This window comes from Girardinichthys multiradiatus, chromosome 12 (genome assembly GCF_021462225.1).
Source record: "Girardinichthys multiradiatus isolate DD_20200921_A chromosome 12, DD_fGirMul_XY1, whole genome shotgun sequence".
NCBI classification, from domain to species: domain Eukaryota; kingdom Metazoa; phylum Chordata; class Actinopteri; order Cyprinodontiformes; family Goodeidae; genus Girardinichthys; species Girardinichthys multiradiatus.
In genome coordinates, this window is record NC_061805.1 from 4585284 (window position 1) to 4604622 (window position 19339).

Below are 19339 nucleotides of genomic sequence, written 5' to 3' on the forward strand. Positions count from 1 at the left end.
GTCTGTCGATCTCCCGCTCCATTTTTCCCCCACTCGTGAACAAGACCCCGAGATACTTAAACTCCTCCACTTGAGGCAGGAACTCCCTTCCAACCTGAAGAGGACAAGCCACCCTTTTCCGGTCGAGTACCATGGCCTTGGAGGAGCTGATCTTCATCCCAGCCGCTTCACACTCGGCTCCGAACCGCCCCAGCGCATGCTGTAGGTTTTGGCTAGAGGGGTCCAGCAGGACCACGTCATCTGGAAAAAGAAGACGAAATCCACTGGTCCCCAAACCAGACCTCCGGCCCTTGCCTGCGTCTAGAAATCCTGTCCATAAAGGTTATGAACAGGACCAGTGACAAAGGGCTGCCCTGCTGGAGTCCAACATGCACCGGGAACAGGTCCGACTTAGTGCTGGCAATGCGGACCAAACTCCTGCTCCGCTTGTACACAGACCGGATGGCCCCTAGTAAAGGGCCCCCGATTCCATACTCCTGGAACACCCCCCACCGGGCATCACGAGGGACACAGTCGAATGCCTTCTCCATGTCCACAAAACACATGTGAACCGGTTGGGCAAACTCCCATGAACCCTCGAGCCCCCTGTAGAGGGTATAGAGCTGGTCCAGTGTTCCACGGCCGGGACGAAAACCACACTGCTCCTCCTGAAGCCGAGGTTCGACTATCGGCCGGACTCTCTTCTCCAATACCCTGGCGTAGGCCTTACCAGGGAGGCTGAGGAATGTGATCCCCCTGTAGTTGGAACACAACCTCCCCGACCGCCACGCAATGTTGAAGAGGCGTGTCTGCCCAACAACATCCAGAGATCTGAGGTACTCAGGGCGGATCTCATCCACCCCCGAAGCCTTGCCACCGCGGAGCTTTTTAACCACCTCGGTGACTTCAGCCTGGGTGATGAAAGAGTCCAACCCCGAGTCCCCAGCCTCTGTTTCCACCACCGAATGCGTGATGGCAGGATTGAGGAGATCCTTGAAGTATTCCTTCCTCCGCCCGATAATGTCCTCAGTCGAGATCAGCAGCCTCCCGCCCCCACTATAAACAGTGTTGGCGAAGCACTGCTTCCCCCTCCTGAGGCGCCGGACGGTTTGCCAGAATCGCTTCGAGGCCAACCAGTAGTCCTTCTCCATGGCCTCACCGAACTCCTCCCAGGCCTGGGTTTTTGCCTCTGCCACAGCCCGGGCTGCAGCGCGCTTGGCCTCATGGTACCCGTCAGCCGCCTCAGGAGTCCCACAAGCCAACCACAGCCGATAGGACTCCTTCTTCAGCTTGACAGCATCCCTTACTGCCGGTGTCCACCACCGGGTTCTGGGATTGCCACCGCGACAGGCACCGCAGACCTTACGGCCGCAGCTATGGGCAACAGCATTGACAATAGATGCAGAGAACATGGTCCACTCGCACTCTATGTCTCCAACATCCCCCGGGATCTGGTCAAAGCTCTCCCGGAGGTGGGAGTTGAATACATCCCTGGCCGAGGGCTCCGCCAGGCGTTCCCAGCAGACCCTCACTATGCGCTTGGGCCTGCCAAGTCTGTCCGGCTTTCTCCTCCTCCACCGGATCCAACTCACCACCAGGTGGTGATCAGTGGACAGCTCAGCCCTTCTCTTCACCCGAGTGTCCAAAACATGCAGCCGAAGGTCTGATGATACGACAACTAAGTCGATCATCAACCTCCTGCCTAGGGTGTCCTGGTGCCAAGTGTACTGATGGACACCCTTATGTTTGAACATGGTGTTCATTATGGACAATCCGTGACTAGCACAGAAGTCCAATAACAAAACACCACTCGGATTCAGATCGGGGAGGCCATTCCTCCCGATCACGCCTCTCCAGGTGTCACTGTCATTCCCACGTGGGCGTTGAAGTCCCCCAGCAGAATAATGGAGTCCCCGGGAGGGGCACTATCCAGCACCCCCGACAGGGACACCAAGAAGGCTGGGTACTCCGCACTACCGCTCGGCCCGTAGGCCGAAATGACAGTCAGAGACCTATCCCCAACCCGGAGGTGCAGGGATACGACCCTCTCATCCACTGGGGTAAACCCCAACACGAGACGGCTTCTGAGCTGGGGGCAACAAGCAAACCCACACCAGCCCGCCGCCTCTCCCTGTGGGCCACTCCAGAGTAGAAGAGAGTCCAACCCCTCTCAAGGAGATGGGTTCCAGACCCCACGCCGTGCGTGGAGGTGAGCCCGATTATTTCTAGTTGATATCTCTCGACCTCCCGCACAAGCTCAGGCTCCTTCCCCCCCAGCGAGGTGACATTCCACGTCCGTAGAGCCAGCCTAAGCATCCGAGGATCAGGCCGCTGAGGTCCCCACCTTTGTCCGCCACCCGGCCAGGTCCGGCGAGGAGCAACCCGGCCACCAGGCACTCTCCAGCGAGTCCCGACCCCAGGTCTGGCTCCAGGGTGGGACCCCGGCTCCGCCGTACCAGGCGACGTCACGTGCCTCGATATTTTCGTCCTCATGAGGGATTCTTGAACCGCTCTTTGTCTGACCCATCACCTAGAGCCTGTTTGCCATGGGAGACCCTACCAGGGGCATTTAGGCCCCAGGTAACATAGCCTCTAGGATGATTTGAGCACTCAAACCCCTCCACCACGTTAAGGTGGCGGTTCAAGGAGGAGCACTTCTTTGTTCAGTATATATACATACATAGATATATATATAGATGTATATATATATATATATATATATATACACTATATATTCAAGCCTGTTTTCATGTTCATACCTCGCCTATGTATTATATATAATCAAAAGGTGTCATAATGCTGGTTTAGACTCTGATACCACACAACCACGAGAGGCAAGGAGAAGGTTTTGAAACAGTTTATTTTCAAACAGTAGATGCGAGGATGAACGGGAACCAGGAACTGGGTAAGCGGGTCGATACTGGAGTTATCTAGGCAGGCAAAAAACAAATTTAGACGGGTCCAGACTCAGGTGAAAAATCTTGCTGTTAGTGACCTGTTAGATGGACTTACTGAGTGAGAGGCTGGGTAAGGAGGTAAGGCAATAAAGTCCTTCCCCACAGCGTCTGTGGTTGGCAGGCAGTGAGCCGACTACTTCCTGTGATCTCCAGTTAGAGAACTGTCCTTTCTTCCGCGGGGAAAAAACTCCGCTGCGACTTGAGGCGAATGATGGAAGGTGGACAGGCAGGTGAATACTCCTCTGAGTTGGGTCCGACGGTTCTCCTTGAGAGGATGGGCTTGGAGGTAGAGAGCAAGAACCATGAGTCTGAAGGCGTCGCCTTTCTGGGTCTCCACTCTCCTTTAGACACGACTCGGAGATAAGCAGGCACAGGTTACTCCATGAGAACCCCAACTGGGCAAGATCTGTAGAACAGGGGAAAACTACGAAATGATTAGTTTCCTGGGAAAAAAACAAACTGCATTAGAGCAGGAAAAAAAAGTAAAAAGTAAAAAACACAGCAAGACCCAGCATAGCACATAACCTGAACACAGACATTGTGGAAGCTGACAAAAGGACGTGGCTTACAACTCACAACCTTCCCCTTCGGGGGGATTTCCCTCATGGGATTTCCTCAGGGCTGAACTGATGTCGGAGTCCTCATGCAACCTGTGTTCAAATACATCCTGTGCTTCAAATATAAGCAGTTGTGTGCCATTCTCAGTATGGTATTTTGTTCATTATATTTATTGATCAACAATCTTTCAGTTGAAATGGGCACAGGAGGATGATACGATTACTCCATTAAAGGTGCGTTAATCACATATTAATCAGGTGTGAGACCAGTATGATGTGTTAATAAAAACCCAGTGTTTCTGACAACTGTAGGTTTAAATATGAAGCAAATCTGACAGCATGGTGTTGTCAGATGCTGAGGAAAAAAATTAAACCCTATCTTCCATTTTCCACGTTATGCTTAGAATAAACATTACACAGTACACCTCCTGCTGCTTAAGAGAAAATTTTTTGCAGCTTGCTGCTGGCAGTTGCTGTTAACCTTTAGAGCTGCCAAGGCTCACAACAGTTTTATTGGAGGTAGAAAATGATCAGTCAGCGTCTCTGCTTTGTTCAGAAAAATTAGAAGGAAACAGGTCTGTGGGTCTGCATTCTTCCTCATCTTAGTCTCAGTTGTGACTGTTCCTTAATTATGTTGATATCAAACATAGCAATTTTCAATAACGTGAAACAACCCCGCTCACCCCAGACTAACAGACAAAACGGTCTATTATATCACTTGCTTAAACTCTATTCCATTCATGCATTTAGTTTAGTAAAGATGTCTCCTCTAAAGCTATGATGGCCATCATATAGGACTCACAGGTTAATAGAACCCCCAGGCTGTTTGTAGAACCACCCAGTTTGTAGCATTAACAAGCCTTTTGTGCTTTTACAGAAAGCCAACAGATGGTTTAACCACACAACGGCATTAATCTGCAAGTCTGGGCGGGGGTCTGGGCCGTGGAGAGCAGAAGAGGCTCCCCGCCTTGCAGGTGTTGCAGTGGCTATTTCTATCACAGGGAACTGTCTGAACTCTGCTAGAAAAAAAGGCTTTGCATAGATCTTTGAGGTAACATGCCACTACTAAAATAATTGCTGCTCTTAAGAAAATCACACTGACATCCACAAAGTCTGTGTCTCCTCCACTGGGAGCAGAGGGGCTGAATGATTCTAAGACAACAATATGATTGGAGGTGTCCCTTTGTCAGTGGTAATAAGTGGAGTATAATTGTTTTTCAGTGGGATATGTTGCCCTCCAGCTATTTTCCCTGCTGCAAATGATAATAACAAAACAGAAAAGTAAATATGAAACACAGTGTGTTGTATATATCTGTTTCACCAGGGGGTTAGACTTTTATCTGATTGACATAGGCTTGAATTTTTACATATATATACATACATATATATAAAGGCTTGAATTTGTACATATATATACATATACGTGTATATATATATATATATATATATATATATATATATATATATATATATATGTGTGTTTTGGTCTGTACGGTACAGACCAAAAGTCTAGACACACCTTCTCATTCAAAGAGTTGTCTTTATTTTCATGACTATGAATATTGTAGCTTCACACTGAAGGCATCAAAACTATGAATTAATACATGTGGAATTCTATACTGAACAAAAAAGTGTGAAACAACTAAAAACATGTCTTACATTCTAGGTTTAATAAGTGGGATTTCAAGCCTTATAAATGGGGTTGGGACCATCAGTTGTGTTGTGCAGGAGGTGGATACAGTACACAGCTGATAGTCCTACTGAATAGACTGTTGGAATTTGTATTATGGCAAGAAAAAACCAGTTAAGTAAAGCATCTTTGAAAGTGTCCCCAAGTACAGTCGCAAAAACCATCAAGCGCGACAAAGAAACTGTCTCAGATGAGGACCGCCCCAGCAAAGGAATACGAAGAGTCACCTCTGCTGCAGAGGATAAGTTCATCCGAGTCACCAGCCTCAAAAATCGCAGGTTAACAGCAGCTCAGATTAGAGAACAGGTCAATGCCACACAGAGTTCTAGCAGCAGACACATCTCTAGAACAACTGTTAAGAGGAGACTGTGTGAATCAGGCCTTTGTTGTGGAATTTTCTTATCAAAGTGGGTAGAAGTTGACTCATAACAAGAGAAAATCCGGACTTTGTCTTTATAAGCTTTATTCAAAGGCATTCAGCATTTGAAGACCTTGACACTGAGGTTAGTCAGTGAAACAGAGCCCCGATCAACATTTACACACAGTATTTATACCAGAACATGACAGTGTTATCTCAACTGCAAAGAGTCTGTGTTTTACGACCCTAGACCCTTCTCGGGTTCAAAGGTGACAAGGTTACCTAGGAACAACCATCTACTCTCCCAAAGGCATCACCCTAAAAAATGGCCTTAACCATTAATTAATGACTTTTACAGCTTTCTCCAATAACACAGAGGTTCAGGGGAGTGAGGTAACCCAAAGGTCATACATTGTGGAATGCCTACTGAAAGAATTTCCATCACACCTTCATGGTAAAATAGCTGCTAGGAAACCACTGCTGAGGACAGGCAACAAGCAGGCGAGACTTGTTTGGGCTAAAGAACACAAGGAATGGACATTAGACCAGTGGAAATCTGTGTTTTGGTCTGATGAGTCCAAGTTTGAGATCTTTGGTTCCAACCACCGTGTCTTTGTGCGGCGCAGAAGAGGTGAACGGATGAACTCTACATGCCTGGTTCCCACCGTGAAGCATGGAGGAGGAGGTGTGATGGTATGGGGTTGCTTTGCTGGTGACACTGTTGGGGATTTATTCAAAATTGAAGACATACTGAACCAGCATGGCTACCACAGCATCTTGCAGCGGCATGCTATTCCATCCGGTTTGCATTTAGTTGGACCATCATTTATTTTTCAACAGGACAATGACCCCAAACATACCTCCAGGCTGTGTGAGGGCTATTTGACCAAGAGGGAGAGTGATGGGGTCCTGGCCTCCACAGTCACCGGACCTGGACCCAATCGAGATGGATTGGGGTGAGCTGGACCGCAGAGTGAAGGCAAAAGGGCCAACAAGTGCTAAGCATCTCTGGTAACTCCTTCAAGACTGTTGGAAAACCATTTCAGGTGACTACCTCTTGAAGCTCATCAACAGAATGAGAAGAGTGTGCGTAGCAGTAATCAAAGCAAAAGGTGGCTACTTTGAAGAACCTAGAATATAAGACATATTTTCAGTTGCTTCACACTTTTTTGTACTCGTACTCGTACTCGTAGTCTTCCGCTTTATCCGGGACCGGGTCGTGGGGGCAGCAGAATCAGCAGAGACGGCCAGACGTCCCTCTCCCCAGACACCTCCTCCAGCTCCTCCGAGGGGAGCCCAAGGCGTTCCCAGGACAGCCGAGAGACATAGTCCCTCCAGCGTGTCCTGGGCCGTCCCCTGAGCCTCCTCCCGATGGGACGTGCCCGGAACACCTCCCGAGGAAGGCGTCCAGGAGGCGTCCTGTATAGATGCCCGAGCCACCTCAACTGGCTCCTCTCGATGTGGAGGAGCAGCGGCTCTACTCCGAGCCCCTCCCGGATGGCCGAGCTCCTCACCCTATCTCTAATGGAGTGCCCAGCCACCCTACGAAGGAAGCTCATTTCAGCCACCTGTATCCAGGATCTCGTTCTATCGGTCATGACCCAAAGTTCATGGCCATAGTTGAGGGTAGGAACGTAGACCGACCGGTAAATTGAGAGATTTGCTTTTCTGCTCAGCTCTCTCTTCACCACAACGGACCGGCACAGTGCTCCCATTACTGCGGCAGCCGCACCGATCCGTCTGTCGATCTCCCGCTCCATTTTTCCCCCACTCGTGAACAAGACCCCGAGATACTTAAACTCCTCCACTTGAGGCAGGAACTCCCTTCCAACCTGAAGAGGACAAGCCACCCTTTTCCGGTCGAGTACCATGGCCTTGGAGGAGCTGATCTTCATCCCAGCCGCTTCACACTCGGCTCCGAACCGCCCCAGCGCATGCTGTAGGTTTTGGCTAGAGGGGTCCAGCAGGACCACGTCATCTGGAAAAAGAAGACGAAATCCACTGGTCCCCAAACCAGACCTCCGGCCCTTGCCTGCGTCTAGAAATCCTGTCCATAAAGGTTATGAACAGGACCAGTGACAAAGGGCAGCCCTGCTGGAGTCCAACATGCACCGGGAACAGGTCCGACTTAGTGCTGGCAATGCGGACCAAACTCCTGCTCCGCTTGTACACAGACCGGATGGCCCCTAGTAAAGGGCCCCCGATTCCATACTCCTGGAACACCCCCCACCGGGCATCACGAGGGACACAGTCGAATGCCTTCTCCATGTCCACAAAACACATGTGAACCGGAAATCTGTGTTTTGGTCTGATGAGTCCAAGTTTGAGATCTTTGGTTCCAACCACCGTGTCTTTGTGCGGCGCAGAAGAGGTGAACGGATGAACTCTACATGCCTGGTTCCCACCATGAAGCATGGAGGAGTAGGTGTGATGGTGTGGGGGTGCTTTGCTGGTGACACTGTTGGGGATTTATTCAAAATTGAAGGCATACTGAACCAGCATGGCTACCACAGCATCTTGCAGCGACATGCAATTCCATCCGGTTTGCGTTTAGTTGGACCATCATTTATTTTTCAACAGGACAATGACCCCAAACATACCTCCAGGCTGTGAAAGGGCTATTTAACCAAGAGGGAGAGTGATGGGGTGCTGCGCAAGATGACCTTGCCTCCACAGTCACCGGACCTGAACCCAATCGAGATGGTTTGGGGTGAGCTGGACCGCAGAGTGAAGGCAAAAGGGCCAACAAGTGCTAAGCATCTCTGGGAACTCCTTCAAGACTGTTGGAAAACCATTTCATGTGACTACCTCTTGAAGCTCATCAACAAAATGCCAAGAGTGTGCATGACAACAATCAAAGCAAAAGGTGGCTAATTTGAAGAACCTAGAATATAAGACATGTTTTCAGTTGTTTCACACTTCTTTGTTCAGTATATAATTCCACATGTGTTAATTCATAGCTTTGATGCCTTCAGTGTGAAGCTACAATATTCATAGTCATGGAAGTAAAAACAACTCTTTGAATGAGAAGGTGTGTCCAAACATTTGGTCTGTACTGTATATATATATATATATATATATCTATATATATATGTATATATATAGATACATATATATATAAATGAGAATATGTGTTCCAGTGAGGATTGTTCATCAGATTAAGAGTATTTTTTTAAATAACAACCTTTTGCATTTTTAAAACTTACCTTTCAAAAAGCCAGCATTTCTGTATAAGAAGATGCTGATGCTTCCTTTGCTTCCCCCTTCCACCTGTGTGTCTCAAGAAGTCAGGTGAAGAGACAACTGGAGAGACTGAATAGGAATAAGGCTGCAGGTCCAGATCATGTCAGCCCTAGAGTCCTGGAGGCCTGTGCAGAGCAACTCTGTGGGATTCTGCAGCACCTCTTCAACCTTAGCCTGGTCCCGAAGAAGGTTCCGGTGTTGTGGAAGACGTCCTGTCTTGTTCTGGTACCAAAGAAAACTCACGCATCAGTCCTCAATGACTATAGACCTGTTGCCCTGACATCTCACATCATGAAGGTCCTAGAGAGACTCCTGTTTGCCCACCTGATTAAGCAAACAGTAAACTATCAGGACCCCCTTCAGTTTGCTTATCGCTGTGGAGTTGGAGTTGAAGATGCCATCATACACCTGATTCAACAAACCCACTGTCATCTGGACAAAGCCAGCAGCACTGTGAGGATCATGTTCTTTGATTTCTCCAGTGCATTTAATACAATCCAACCTGATTTGCTTTGTCAGAAACTCCAGAAGACTCAGGTGGAGGCCTCAACAATCTCCTGGATCAAAGACTACCTGACAAACAGACCACAGTTTGTGAGACTGAAGGGTTGTGAGTCTAACCACATAGTCAGCAGCACAGGAGCACCACAGGGGACTGTACTCTCACCATTACTGTACTCTCACCATTACTTTTCACTCTGTACACCTCAGACTTCCAGTACAAGACAGACTCCTGTCATCTGCAGAAAAACTCGGATGATTCTGCAGTTGGGGTGGATCAGAGATGGACAAGAAGCTGAGTACAGGAAGGTGGTGGACCGCTTTGTGGCATGGTGTGGAAACAATCATCTCATTTTGAACGTGACTAAAACAAAGGAGATGATTGTAGATTTTAAGAGAAACAGGAATAAGTCAAAACTATTTCTATCATGGGAGAAGAAGTGGAGGTGGTGGAGGAGTATAAATACCTCGGTGTTCACCTGGACAACAGACTAGAGTGGAGATGCAACTGTGAAGCCATCTACAAGAAGGGACAGAGCAGACTGTACTTCTTGAGGAAGCTTAGGTCCTTTGGTGTTCGCAGCAAGATGCGGTATATCTTCTATAAGTCTGTTGTGGAAAGTGTGATCTCTTCTACCATAATCTGCTGGGGAAGCAGCATCAGAGCCAGGGACTTAAAAAAGCTCAACAAGCTGATAAAAAAGGCTGGCTCTGTTCTGGGGACTCCTCTGGAACCTCTGGAGATCATTGTGGAAAGAAGGATTCTTCATAAAATGAAGAACATTATGGAGAACCCTGAGCATCCTCTTCATGAGACTGTCCTACAACAACAGAGTGTATTAAGTCAGAGGCTTCTTCAGATCTGCTGTAAGACGGAGCGCTACAGGAGATCCTTCCTGCCCACAGCCATCAGCATCTACAACGGCTCTTTGAGGAAACCCTCATAATGAGCTACAACAACATTTAATTTCCCTTTGGGATTAATAAAGTATTTTTGAATTGAATTGAATTGAATTAAAAAAAGTTTTTTTTATTGGTCTGATGCTATATTCTAATTTTAAATGTCGTGTTTTCCTTAGGATGTAAGCAGAAAATCCTCATAAGTAACAGAGAAAATGGCATGAAAACATCATATTGTGTTCAGTTAATCTTTGTAATGTGTTTCACTCAGTGAGCTAAATTAAAATAAATGAAATAAAATGACAAATTATACTAACCATTTGGGTGAAACTTTGACAGAGTTTGGTTTGACAACCAGAAAATGATCCCAAACACTTCAAAACTAGGTTGTGGATTTAAATGACAATTCTGCTTGTAGAATAGCCCTGACCTCAAGACTATTGAAAATTTGTGAATTACACTTATAAACCAGGTCTTTGCTTGTTTACTAAACGATATTAGGGTATTCTACCAGGACAAGTGCTCAAATATCTGGTCAGAATTCTGCCAAATCATTGTTGATTGTTACAAGGTTATATTTTAACCTTTGTGGATCAAAACAATTCTGCAATTACTCAAAACAAGTTTTAGTTTTAAATTTTAATTGAAGTTATTTGTTTAATAATCATTCTACCCCAAACAAGTTCAAATGCATTATTAAAAGACCAACATTAAAGGCATTCATTGCCACAATGAGAGCATGTAAACTTATGACCAACTGTGCTACTGCTGCAAAAGTATTTGCTTGTTAAAAATAATTCATGATCCTTATTACCTCTGTTGTTTGATTTTCTGTATCATTGTAATGTTTTTCTTTATGTACAGCACTTTGAGTGCCTTGTTGCTGAAAAGCGATATATATATACACTTGACTTGACTAGTGTCTCCCTTTTTTTGTTCAGTTTTTCTACAGATCCCAAGGCACAACCATCCTCTTGACTCCAGGCTTTTACACTTAGCTGGTATCTTCTCTGAGGCTGCTATCTAAAGGTGTCATCATGAGGATGAACAGTTTCCTCCTGGGCTGCATAGCCACAGTTGTACTATTCCAGCTCTCCACTGCTGGCCTGGTCAAGAAGGTCATCCGCCACCGGAGGGAGACCCTGATGCCTAAGGAAACCCAAGAGAACCTGACCCTTCCCCATCCTGACCAGCCTGTGGTGTTCAACCACATCTACAACATCAATGTCCCATCCACTTCCCTCTGCTCTGTGGACCTCGACTCGCCGGGAAGCACCGGAATTAAACACAAAAGTGCCTCAATGGACATGCAGAGTACCGAGCACATAGTCGATGGCGACAACCAGATCGTTTTCACTCACCGTATCAATATCCCTAAACAGGCATGCGGCTGCGACAACCAACTGCCAGACATCAAAGACATTCTAAACAGACTGGAGATGTTGGAGTCTGAGCTGTCTACTCTGAGGGAACAGTGCAGCAGTGGAGCCGGCTGTTGTGGAGCTCAGATTACAGGTACTTCTGCAGCTTTCTTTCTGTATTGAAAGGCAAATCAAGAGCAGTTTTTTCTTTGCCTTTCAAAACAAAACAGTTGGAGATTAAATATTGTCATGAAAAAACACAGATTTTTTGGTTTTACATTTTTAGGTCATCGAACAGCAATGATTGTACTTTTCATCACTGATCCCAGAAACCACCATGTCCATGATAGGTACAGTCCATTACCAGAATAATAATCCGGCTTGAACCTTTCCACATTATGTCAGGTTTCAGTATAATTGTAAATTAATGTACTTCATTAGGATTTTGAGTTATAGACCAAAAACCCACCCCTCCTCATCCCATAACATGACACTCTCCCTACCTCTCTTCCTCGTACACCACATTTGATGAAAACCCTTTATTCAACAAATAACAGGACAATAAGCACCAAAGATAAGAACTAAAACTAAAGAATAGGCAAAAAAGTTTCCCATCCAGCTGTGAAAGAAGTACATGTGGACCTCATTTCAGAAAATAGTGACATGAAATTGAATGCAAGATTGTTGTGTTTGTGAAATATCTTAGGGATGGGATGTTATATCCAAAAAGCGCTTTAAAAAGTGAAAGCCCCCATTCTTAGTGACTGCCGAAAGTCTAATATCCTTAACAGTAATAGTTGGTACAAACTTAGTAATTTGCTTCATTTTTTCTGAGTAAGAGGGTTCCTTTGACACCACTGCCCAATGATCCTCTGGTGGCAGGTACAATCAGCTGTTTTTCGTTTTCCTCCAGGTGGAACCATGCATTATGGTTTCTCATGTTTGTTGTATTTCAAAATATTTAATTTTAGTTTTGCACAGTCAAAACAGGGATGAGGATCAGCTCCTCCAAGTCCGAGGCCATGGTACTTGACCGGAAAAGGGTGGCTTGTCCTCTTCAAGTTGGAGGGGAGTTCCTGCCTCAAGTGGAGGAGTTTAAGTATCTCGGGGTCTTGTTCACGAATGAGGGAAGAATGGAGCGGGAGATCGACAGACGGATCGGTGCGGCTGCCACAGTAATGGGGGCGCTGTGCCGGTCCATTGTGGTGAAGAGAGAGCTGAGCCGAAAAGCAAAGTTCTCAATTTACTGGTCGGTCTACGTTCCTACCCTCACCTATGGCCATGAACTTTGGGTCATGACCGAAAGAACGAGATCACGGATACAAGCGGCTGAAATGAGCTTCCTCCGTAGGGTGGCCGGGCACTCCCTTAGAGATAGGGTGAGGAGCTCGGCCATCCGGGAGGAGCTCGGAGTAGAGCCGCTGCTCCTCCACATCGAGAGGAGCCAGTTGAGGTGGCTCGGGCATCTATACCGGATGCCTCCTGGACGCCTTCCTCGGGAGGTGTTCCAGGCACGTCCCACCGGGAGGAGGCCCAGGGGACGGCCCAGGACACGCTGGAGGGACTATGTCTCTGGGCTGGCCTGGGAACGCCTTGGGCTCCCCCTGGAGGAGCTGGAGGAGGTGTCTGGAGAGAGGGACATCTGGGCGTCTCTGCTGAGTCTGCTGCCCCCGCGACCCGGTCCTGGATAAGCGGAAGACGACGAACGAACGAACGGACAGTCAAAACATTCAAGTTTGGTCTCAACTGACCAGAGAATCATAGTCCACATGTCTGCCATGCCCCCTACATGGCTTGTGACAAACCGCAAACGGACTTTTTTATGCTTTCCTTTCAGCAAGTTTCCTTTTTGCCACTCTTCCATAAAGACAAGATTCGTGGAATAGTCCCAACAACAGATTGTACCACCTGAGGAGTGGGCTTCTGAACTTTTTCCAGAGTTACTATGGGTCTCTTACCTGCTTCTCTGATTAATGATCTCTTCAAATGTCATGTCATTTTAATTTGATGGCCATGCCATGGTAGGTTTGGAACTGTCCCACACCCTTTCCACTTAAAGATCATGGGATGTTCATAGGACTTGGATATTGTTTTTGAAATTAACTTTGCTTTGAACTTCTCCACAACTTTCTCCATGACCTGTATGCTGTGTTCCCTGGTTTTTGTGATGCTGTTTGTTCATTAATGTTCTCTAACAAACCTCAGAAGCCGTTGCAGAACAGACATATTTAATTCAGTTTTTTATTTATATAGCGCCAATTCACAACACATGATGTCTCAAGGCACTTCACAACAGTCAGGTACATACATTCCAATTGATCCTAACCATTGAACAGTGCAGTCAAAGTTAGTTATTTATTCAAATTGGATTAAAAGTTTTTCTGTCTAAGGAAACCCAGCAGATTGCATCCAGTCAATGACTTGCAGCATTCACTCCTCCTGGATGAGCATGTAGAGACAGTGGACAGTCACTGGCGTTGACTTTGCAGCAATCCCTCATACTGAGCATGCATGTAGCAACAGTGGAGAGGAAAAACTCCCTTTTAACAGCAAGAAACCTCCAGCAGAACCAGGCTCAGTGTGAGCGGCCATCTGCCACAACCGGCTGGGGTTGGAGAGAACAGAGCAGAGACACAGAGAAACACTGATCCAGGAGTACGTTCTATGGGAAGGAAAAGTAAATGTTAATGGATGTAGCTCCTTTAATCGTTTCACATAGAAAGAAAGAACAGATACACTCTGAGCCAGTTTTCAAGGTTAGAGTCTGAAAGAGAGCACATACAGTTAGTTAGAGTTAAGCTCAGTCAATCGCCATGTCTAGGAGAGAGAAAGGGTTAAACACTAAAAGACAGGGCCATGTGGATCATCGGTAGAGGGTGAGCATTAAGTTGTTGCCAGCAGAAGCTCGGACAATTCCCCTCTCCAGGAAGGTGTCACAGGTAGACACAGAGCCAGGCCAGATGTAGCTTCTAGGAAGAGAAAAGAGAGAACAAAGTTAAAAGCTGAAATAACAGCAAATAATGCAAAATTGGAGAGTATTTATATTGCGATTAGAATTACACACAGTTTAACGCTAATAACTAATGAGGTAACGTCTTGTGGGCAATTAGTTGCGCACACTTTTATTTAAAGGTGCCAGCCTAAAAGAGGCTGAGTACATAGTATTCTTTTCAGATTTTTATTTGTTGAAAAAAATGAAAACCATACTTTGTTTTACTTTGTGTTGGTCTATCACATAAAATCCCAATAAATACATAAAATGTGACCATATATGCATACCTTTGTGAGGCACAAAAATTAGGTGGAGCTTAATTGTTGCAGGACAGCAATATAGTGTATTATAAGGGTACTTTAGGACAGGAAATGACGAAACAGGAAGGAATAGGAAAACAACTGCTGCAAACAGAATTTCCATTTTTACAGGTGATCTAGCTTCTGCTAAGGGAGAGGGGTTGTGACAGCATTGTGGATCTCTGCAGAATGTGCTTGGCATCTAGTTTAACAATTACCAAAGGAGCTGGCAGGATGCATCTGTGAAGTAAATGAAATGAAATGTTTTGTAGGTTTGTAGGAGTGAAAACATACATTTTTCTATCTGTCTATATATACTAACACTCAGACATTGATAAAAATGATAATCACAAATGCTTGTTATTAGCTAAGTGGCAACATTTCCTATGTTTAAAAAAATTTAAATAAAACTTGTCTAATTTATTTTTATTGTTTGACATGCACATGGCCAGCCTCAAGATTCAAACATCCATACCATGAGATACTTGCAATAAAAAGAAAATCACAACATGTAAAACGCACAGCATCTACAACCAGGGTGTGTAATCTAAGAAAACAGAAAGGTTTTATATTTAAGCAATCCTTTAAGATGACTTGAAGTTGATCTTTGTTTCAAGACTGTTGTCCTTTGGCCAGGCTTTAAATGTGAATTTTCGTGTGAATTTTCCAGTTCAGGTTTCAGCAAAGGTTGCTGGCAAACTCACCACAGTAAATTGTCTTATTAAAGCAACTAACATATTTGAATAGCTTTGAAATAAGCTTCCATTTCCTGTTCTTGCTTTCCTATAGGAGAGGTGTCCACAAAGCCCTTCTGTAATGGACATGGAAACTGGAGCAGTGAGACCTGCAGCTGTTCCTGTGAACTTGGATGGAAGGGCCTTAACTGCACAGAGCTTGAGTGTCCTAATGATTGCCAGGACCAGGGTCGCTGTGTGGATGGTAGATGCGAATGCTTTGAGGGCTTTAGTGGGGGTGACTGTGGTATTGAACTTTGCCTGCTGGACTGTGGTGACTATGGCCACTGTGTTGAAGGGTCCTGTCTTTGTGAGGAAGGCTTCATAGGTAAAGACTGTTCTCAGACCAACTGCCTTAACAACTGCCTGGGTCGTGGACGGTGTGTAGACGATGAGTGTGTTTGTGATGAGCCATGGACAGGCTTTGACTGCTCTGAGCTCATATGTCTTAACGACTGCTATGACCAAGGACGCTGCATTAACGGTACTTGCTATTGTGACAAGGGCTTCACTGGAGAGGACTGCAGGGAGCTCAGTTGTCCTGACAACTGCAACAACCATGGCATGTGCGTGAATGGCCAATGTATGTGTCAGACCGGCTATGGTGGAGAGGACTGCTCAAAGCTTACCTGTCCCAAAAACTGTAATGCGAAAGGACACTGCTTTAGTGGGAAGTGCATATGTGATCCTGGCTTTGAAGGTGAAGATTGCTCAGTCCTCTCATGCCCTGAAAACTGCAGCAACAGGGGTCAGTGTATCAATGGGGAATGTGTTTGTGACATAGGATACGAAGGGGAAGACTGCAGCGAGCTCTCTTGCCCCAACAACTGCCAAGATCAGGGCCGCTGTGTTGAAGGCCTGTGTATATGTGAAAAAGGCTTTGCAGGTGAAGACTGCAGTGTCAGACCATGTCCTAAAGACTGTCTTGGTAGAGGAGAGTGTGTTGACGGAAAGTGCATCTGTTTTGTGGGTTTTACGGGAAACGCCTGCAGTGAACTGACCTGCCCCAATGATTGCCTGAACCATGGTCACTGTGTGGACGGCCAATGTGTTTGTCATCAGGGTTTCACTGGCGAAGATTGCAGTGAGAAGACATGTCCTAAGAACTGCCATGATAGAGGTCACTGTGTGGACGGCCAGTGTGTTTGTCATCAGGGTTTCACTGGCGAAGACTGCAGTGAGAAGAAGTGTCCTAAGAACTGCCATGATAGAGGTCATTGTGTGGACGGCCAGTGTGTTTGTCAACAGGGTTTCACTGGCGAAGATTGCAGTGAGAAGACATGTCCTAAGAACTGCCATGATAGAGGTCACTGTGTGCACGGCCAGTGTGTTTGTCATCAGGGTTTCACTGGCGAAGACTGCAGTGAGAAGAAGTGTCCTAAGAACTGCCATGATAGAGGTCATTGTGTGGACGGCCAGTGTGTTTGTCAACAGGGTTTCACTGACGAAGACTGCAGTGAGAAGACATGTCCTAAGAACTGCCATGATAGAGGTCACTGTGTGGACGGCCAATGTGTTTGTCATCAGGGTTTCACTGGTGAAGACTGCAGCAAGAAGACGTGCCCTAAGAACTGTCTAGAGAGAGGTCACTGTGTAAATGGTATCTGCATATGTTATGAAGGTTTCACTGGGTTGGACTGCTCTGTCCTGACCTGTCCAGGAGAGTGTCACCACCAGGGACGCTGTGAAAATGGAGCATGCATCTGCAACGAGGGCTTCATTGGGGAGGAGTGCTCTGAAGGTAAGGCAGACCTTGAATGCATAGCTTTCTGCAAAATGTTTATTTGTGTGCATTTCTTACAGTCAATTCTCAAACACACGGGCCTAAAAAGATTCTGGGAGGAAGGTAGAACTTTTAATTTACCAGAAACTTTCAAATGGAGATTTGTGGAGCGACAACACCAAACATTTCTAATGGGAAAAACATAACTATTGAGTCATATCAATTTATATGTGGTCTACAGCTTGTATTTTCTAATTTCATCTACAATATATTTTAAGCATCTGACATCTGTTTATATTTAATATTTCAATGTTAAAGACTTCCTCTGACTTGGAAGTTATTGTATCTTTATTCATTTTAATAGGTTACATTTTGTGAAATAATCCCAATTTCATTATTAGAAAACTGGATTTAATCCCAACCGGAAGTATTTCTCCTCTTCTCTCGCTTTTGATGTCTGCGTCTGCAAAATCTCTTTTAAGTTTGTTATAGTTATCTTCACATGGCAATTGCAGTGACTCTGTATAAGTTACAAAATGTTGTTGCTGTGAAAGAACAATTGGTTAACGTATTATTGCTAAAGATTCTAGTTTTCATTTTCACAATGGTAGCCTTACTTCCACTAAAAGCCGGTGCCTGAGCAAAACCTCAGTTGACACTGCTGCAGTGAAAGGTCCTTAAGGACACTGTTTTGGACTGCAGAGTGGAATCAGTCACAAAGAACTGTCAGGGTAAATGTAAGTTCTGAGAAAAAAACAAACTATTCAGGCTCTTGTAGTTGAAACACACCTATGTTGTAGTGTTGTATTTCTGTAGAATTGCAATAAATTCAATTCAATTCAGTTTTATTTATAGTACAGACCAAAAGTTTGGACACACCTCATTCAAAGAGTTGTCTTTATTTTCATGACTATGAATATTGTAGCTTCACACTGAAGGCATCAAAACTATGAATTAACACATGTGGAATTCTATACTGAACAAAAAAAGTCTGAAACAACTGAAAACATGTCTTATATTCTAGCTTCTTCAAAGTAGCCACCTTTTGCTTTGATTACTGCTATGCACACTCTTGGCATTCTGTTGATGAGCTTCAAGAGGTAGAAATGGTTTTCACTTCACAGGTGGGCCCTGTCAAGTTTAATAAGTGGGATTTCAAGCCACTTCAAGATGGTGATGGTGAATGGGGTTGGGACCATCAGTTGTGTTGTGCAGGAGGTGGATATAGTACACAGCTGATAGTCCTACTGAATAGACTGTTAGAATTTGTATTATGGCAAGAAAAAAGCAGCTAAGTAAAGAAAAACGCGTGGCCGTCATTACTTTAAGCAATGAAGGTCAGTTAGTCCGAACAATTGGGAAAACTTTGAAAGTGTCCCTAAGTGCAGTCGCAAAAACCATCAAGCGCTACAAAGAAACTGGCTCACATGAGGACCGCCCCAGGAAAGGAAGATCAAGAGTCTCCTCTGCTGTGGACGATAAGTTCATCCGAGTCACCAGCCTCAGAAATCGCAGGTTAACAGCAGCTCAGATTAGAGAACATGTCAATGCCACACAGAGTTCTAGCAGCAGACACATCTCTATAACAACTGTTAAGAGGAGACTGTGTGAATCAGGCCTTCATGGTAAAATAGCTGCTAGGAATCCACTGCTGAGGACAGGCAACAAGCAGAAGAGACTTGTTTGGGCTAAAGAACACAAGGAATGGACATCAGACCAGTGGAAATCTGTGCTTTGGTCTGATGAGTCCAAGTTTGAGATATTTGGTTCCAACCAAATATCTCCGTGTTTTTGTGCGGCGCAGAAGAGGTGAACAGATGGACTCTACATGCCTGGTTCCCACTGTGAAGCATGGAGGAGGAGGTGTGATGGTGTGGGGGTGCTTTGCTGGTGACACTGTTGGGGATTTATTCAAAATTGAAGGCATACTGAACCAGCATGGCTACCACAGCTTCTTGCAGCGGCATGCTATTCCATCCGGTTTGCGTTTAGTTAGACCAGCATTTATTTTTCAACAGGACAATGACCCCAAACACACCTCCAGG

The 19339-nt window shown here is 45.6% G+C and overlaps 1 protein-coding gene across 2 annotated transcripts in view; it reads left to right on the forward strand.

The window, feature by feature from the left end:
- Window positions 1-19339, forward strand: part of LOC124877713 (tenascin-like) — a 253511-nt gene that overhangs the window by 150681 nt on the left and 83491 nt on the right. For both annotated transcript variants that reach the window (XM_047381138.1, XM_047381139.1), the window contains 2 exons: window positions 11127-11700; window positions 15627-17312. In XM_047381138.1, the coding sequence (XP_047237094.1) occupies window positions 11223-11700; window positions 15627-17312 (2164 nt within the window). In that variant the 5' untranslated portion in view covers window positions 11127-11222. The remainder of the gene's footprint in view (window positions 1-11126; window positions 11701-15626; window positions 17313-19339) is intronic.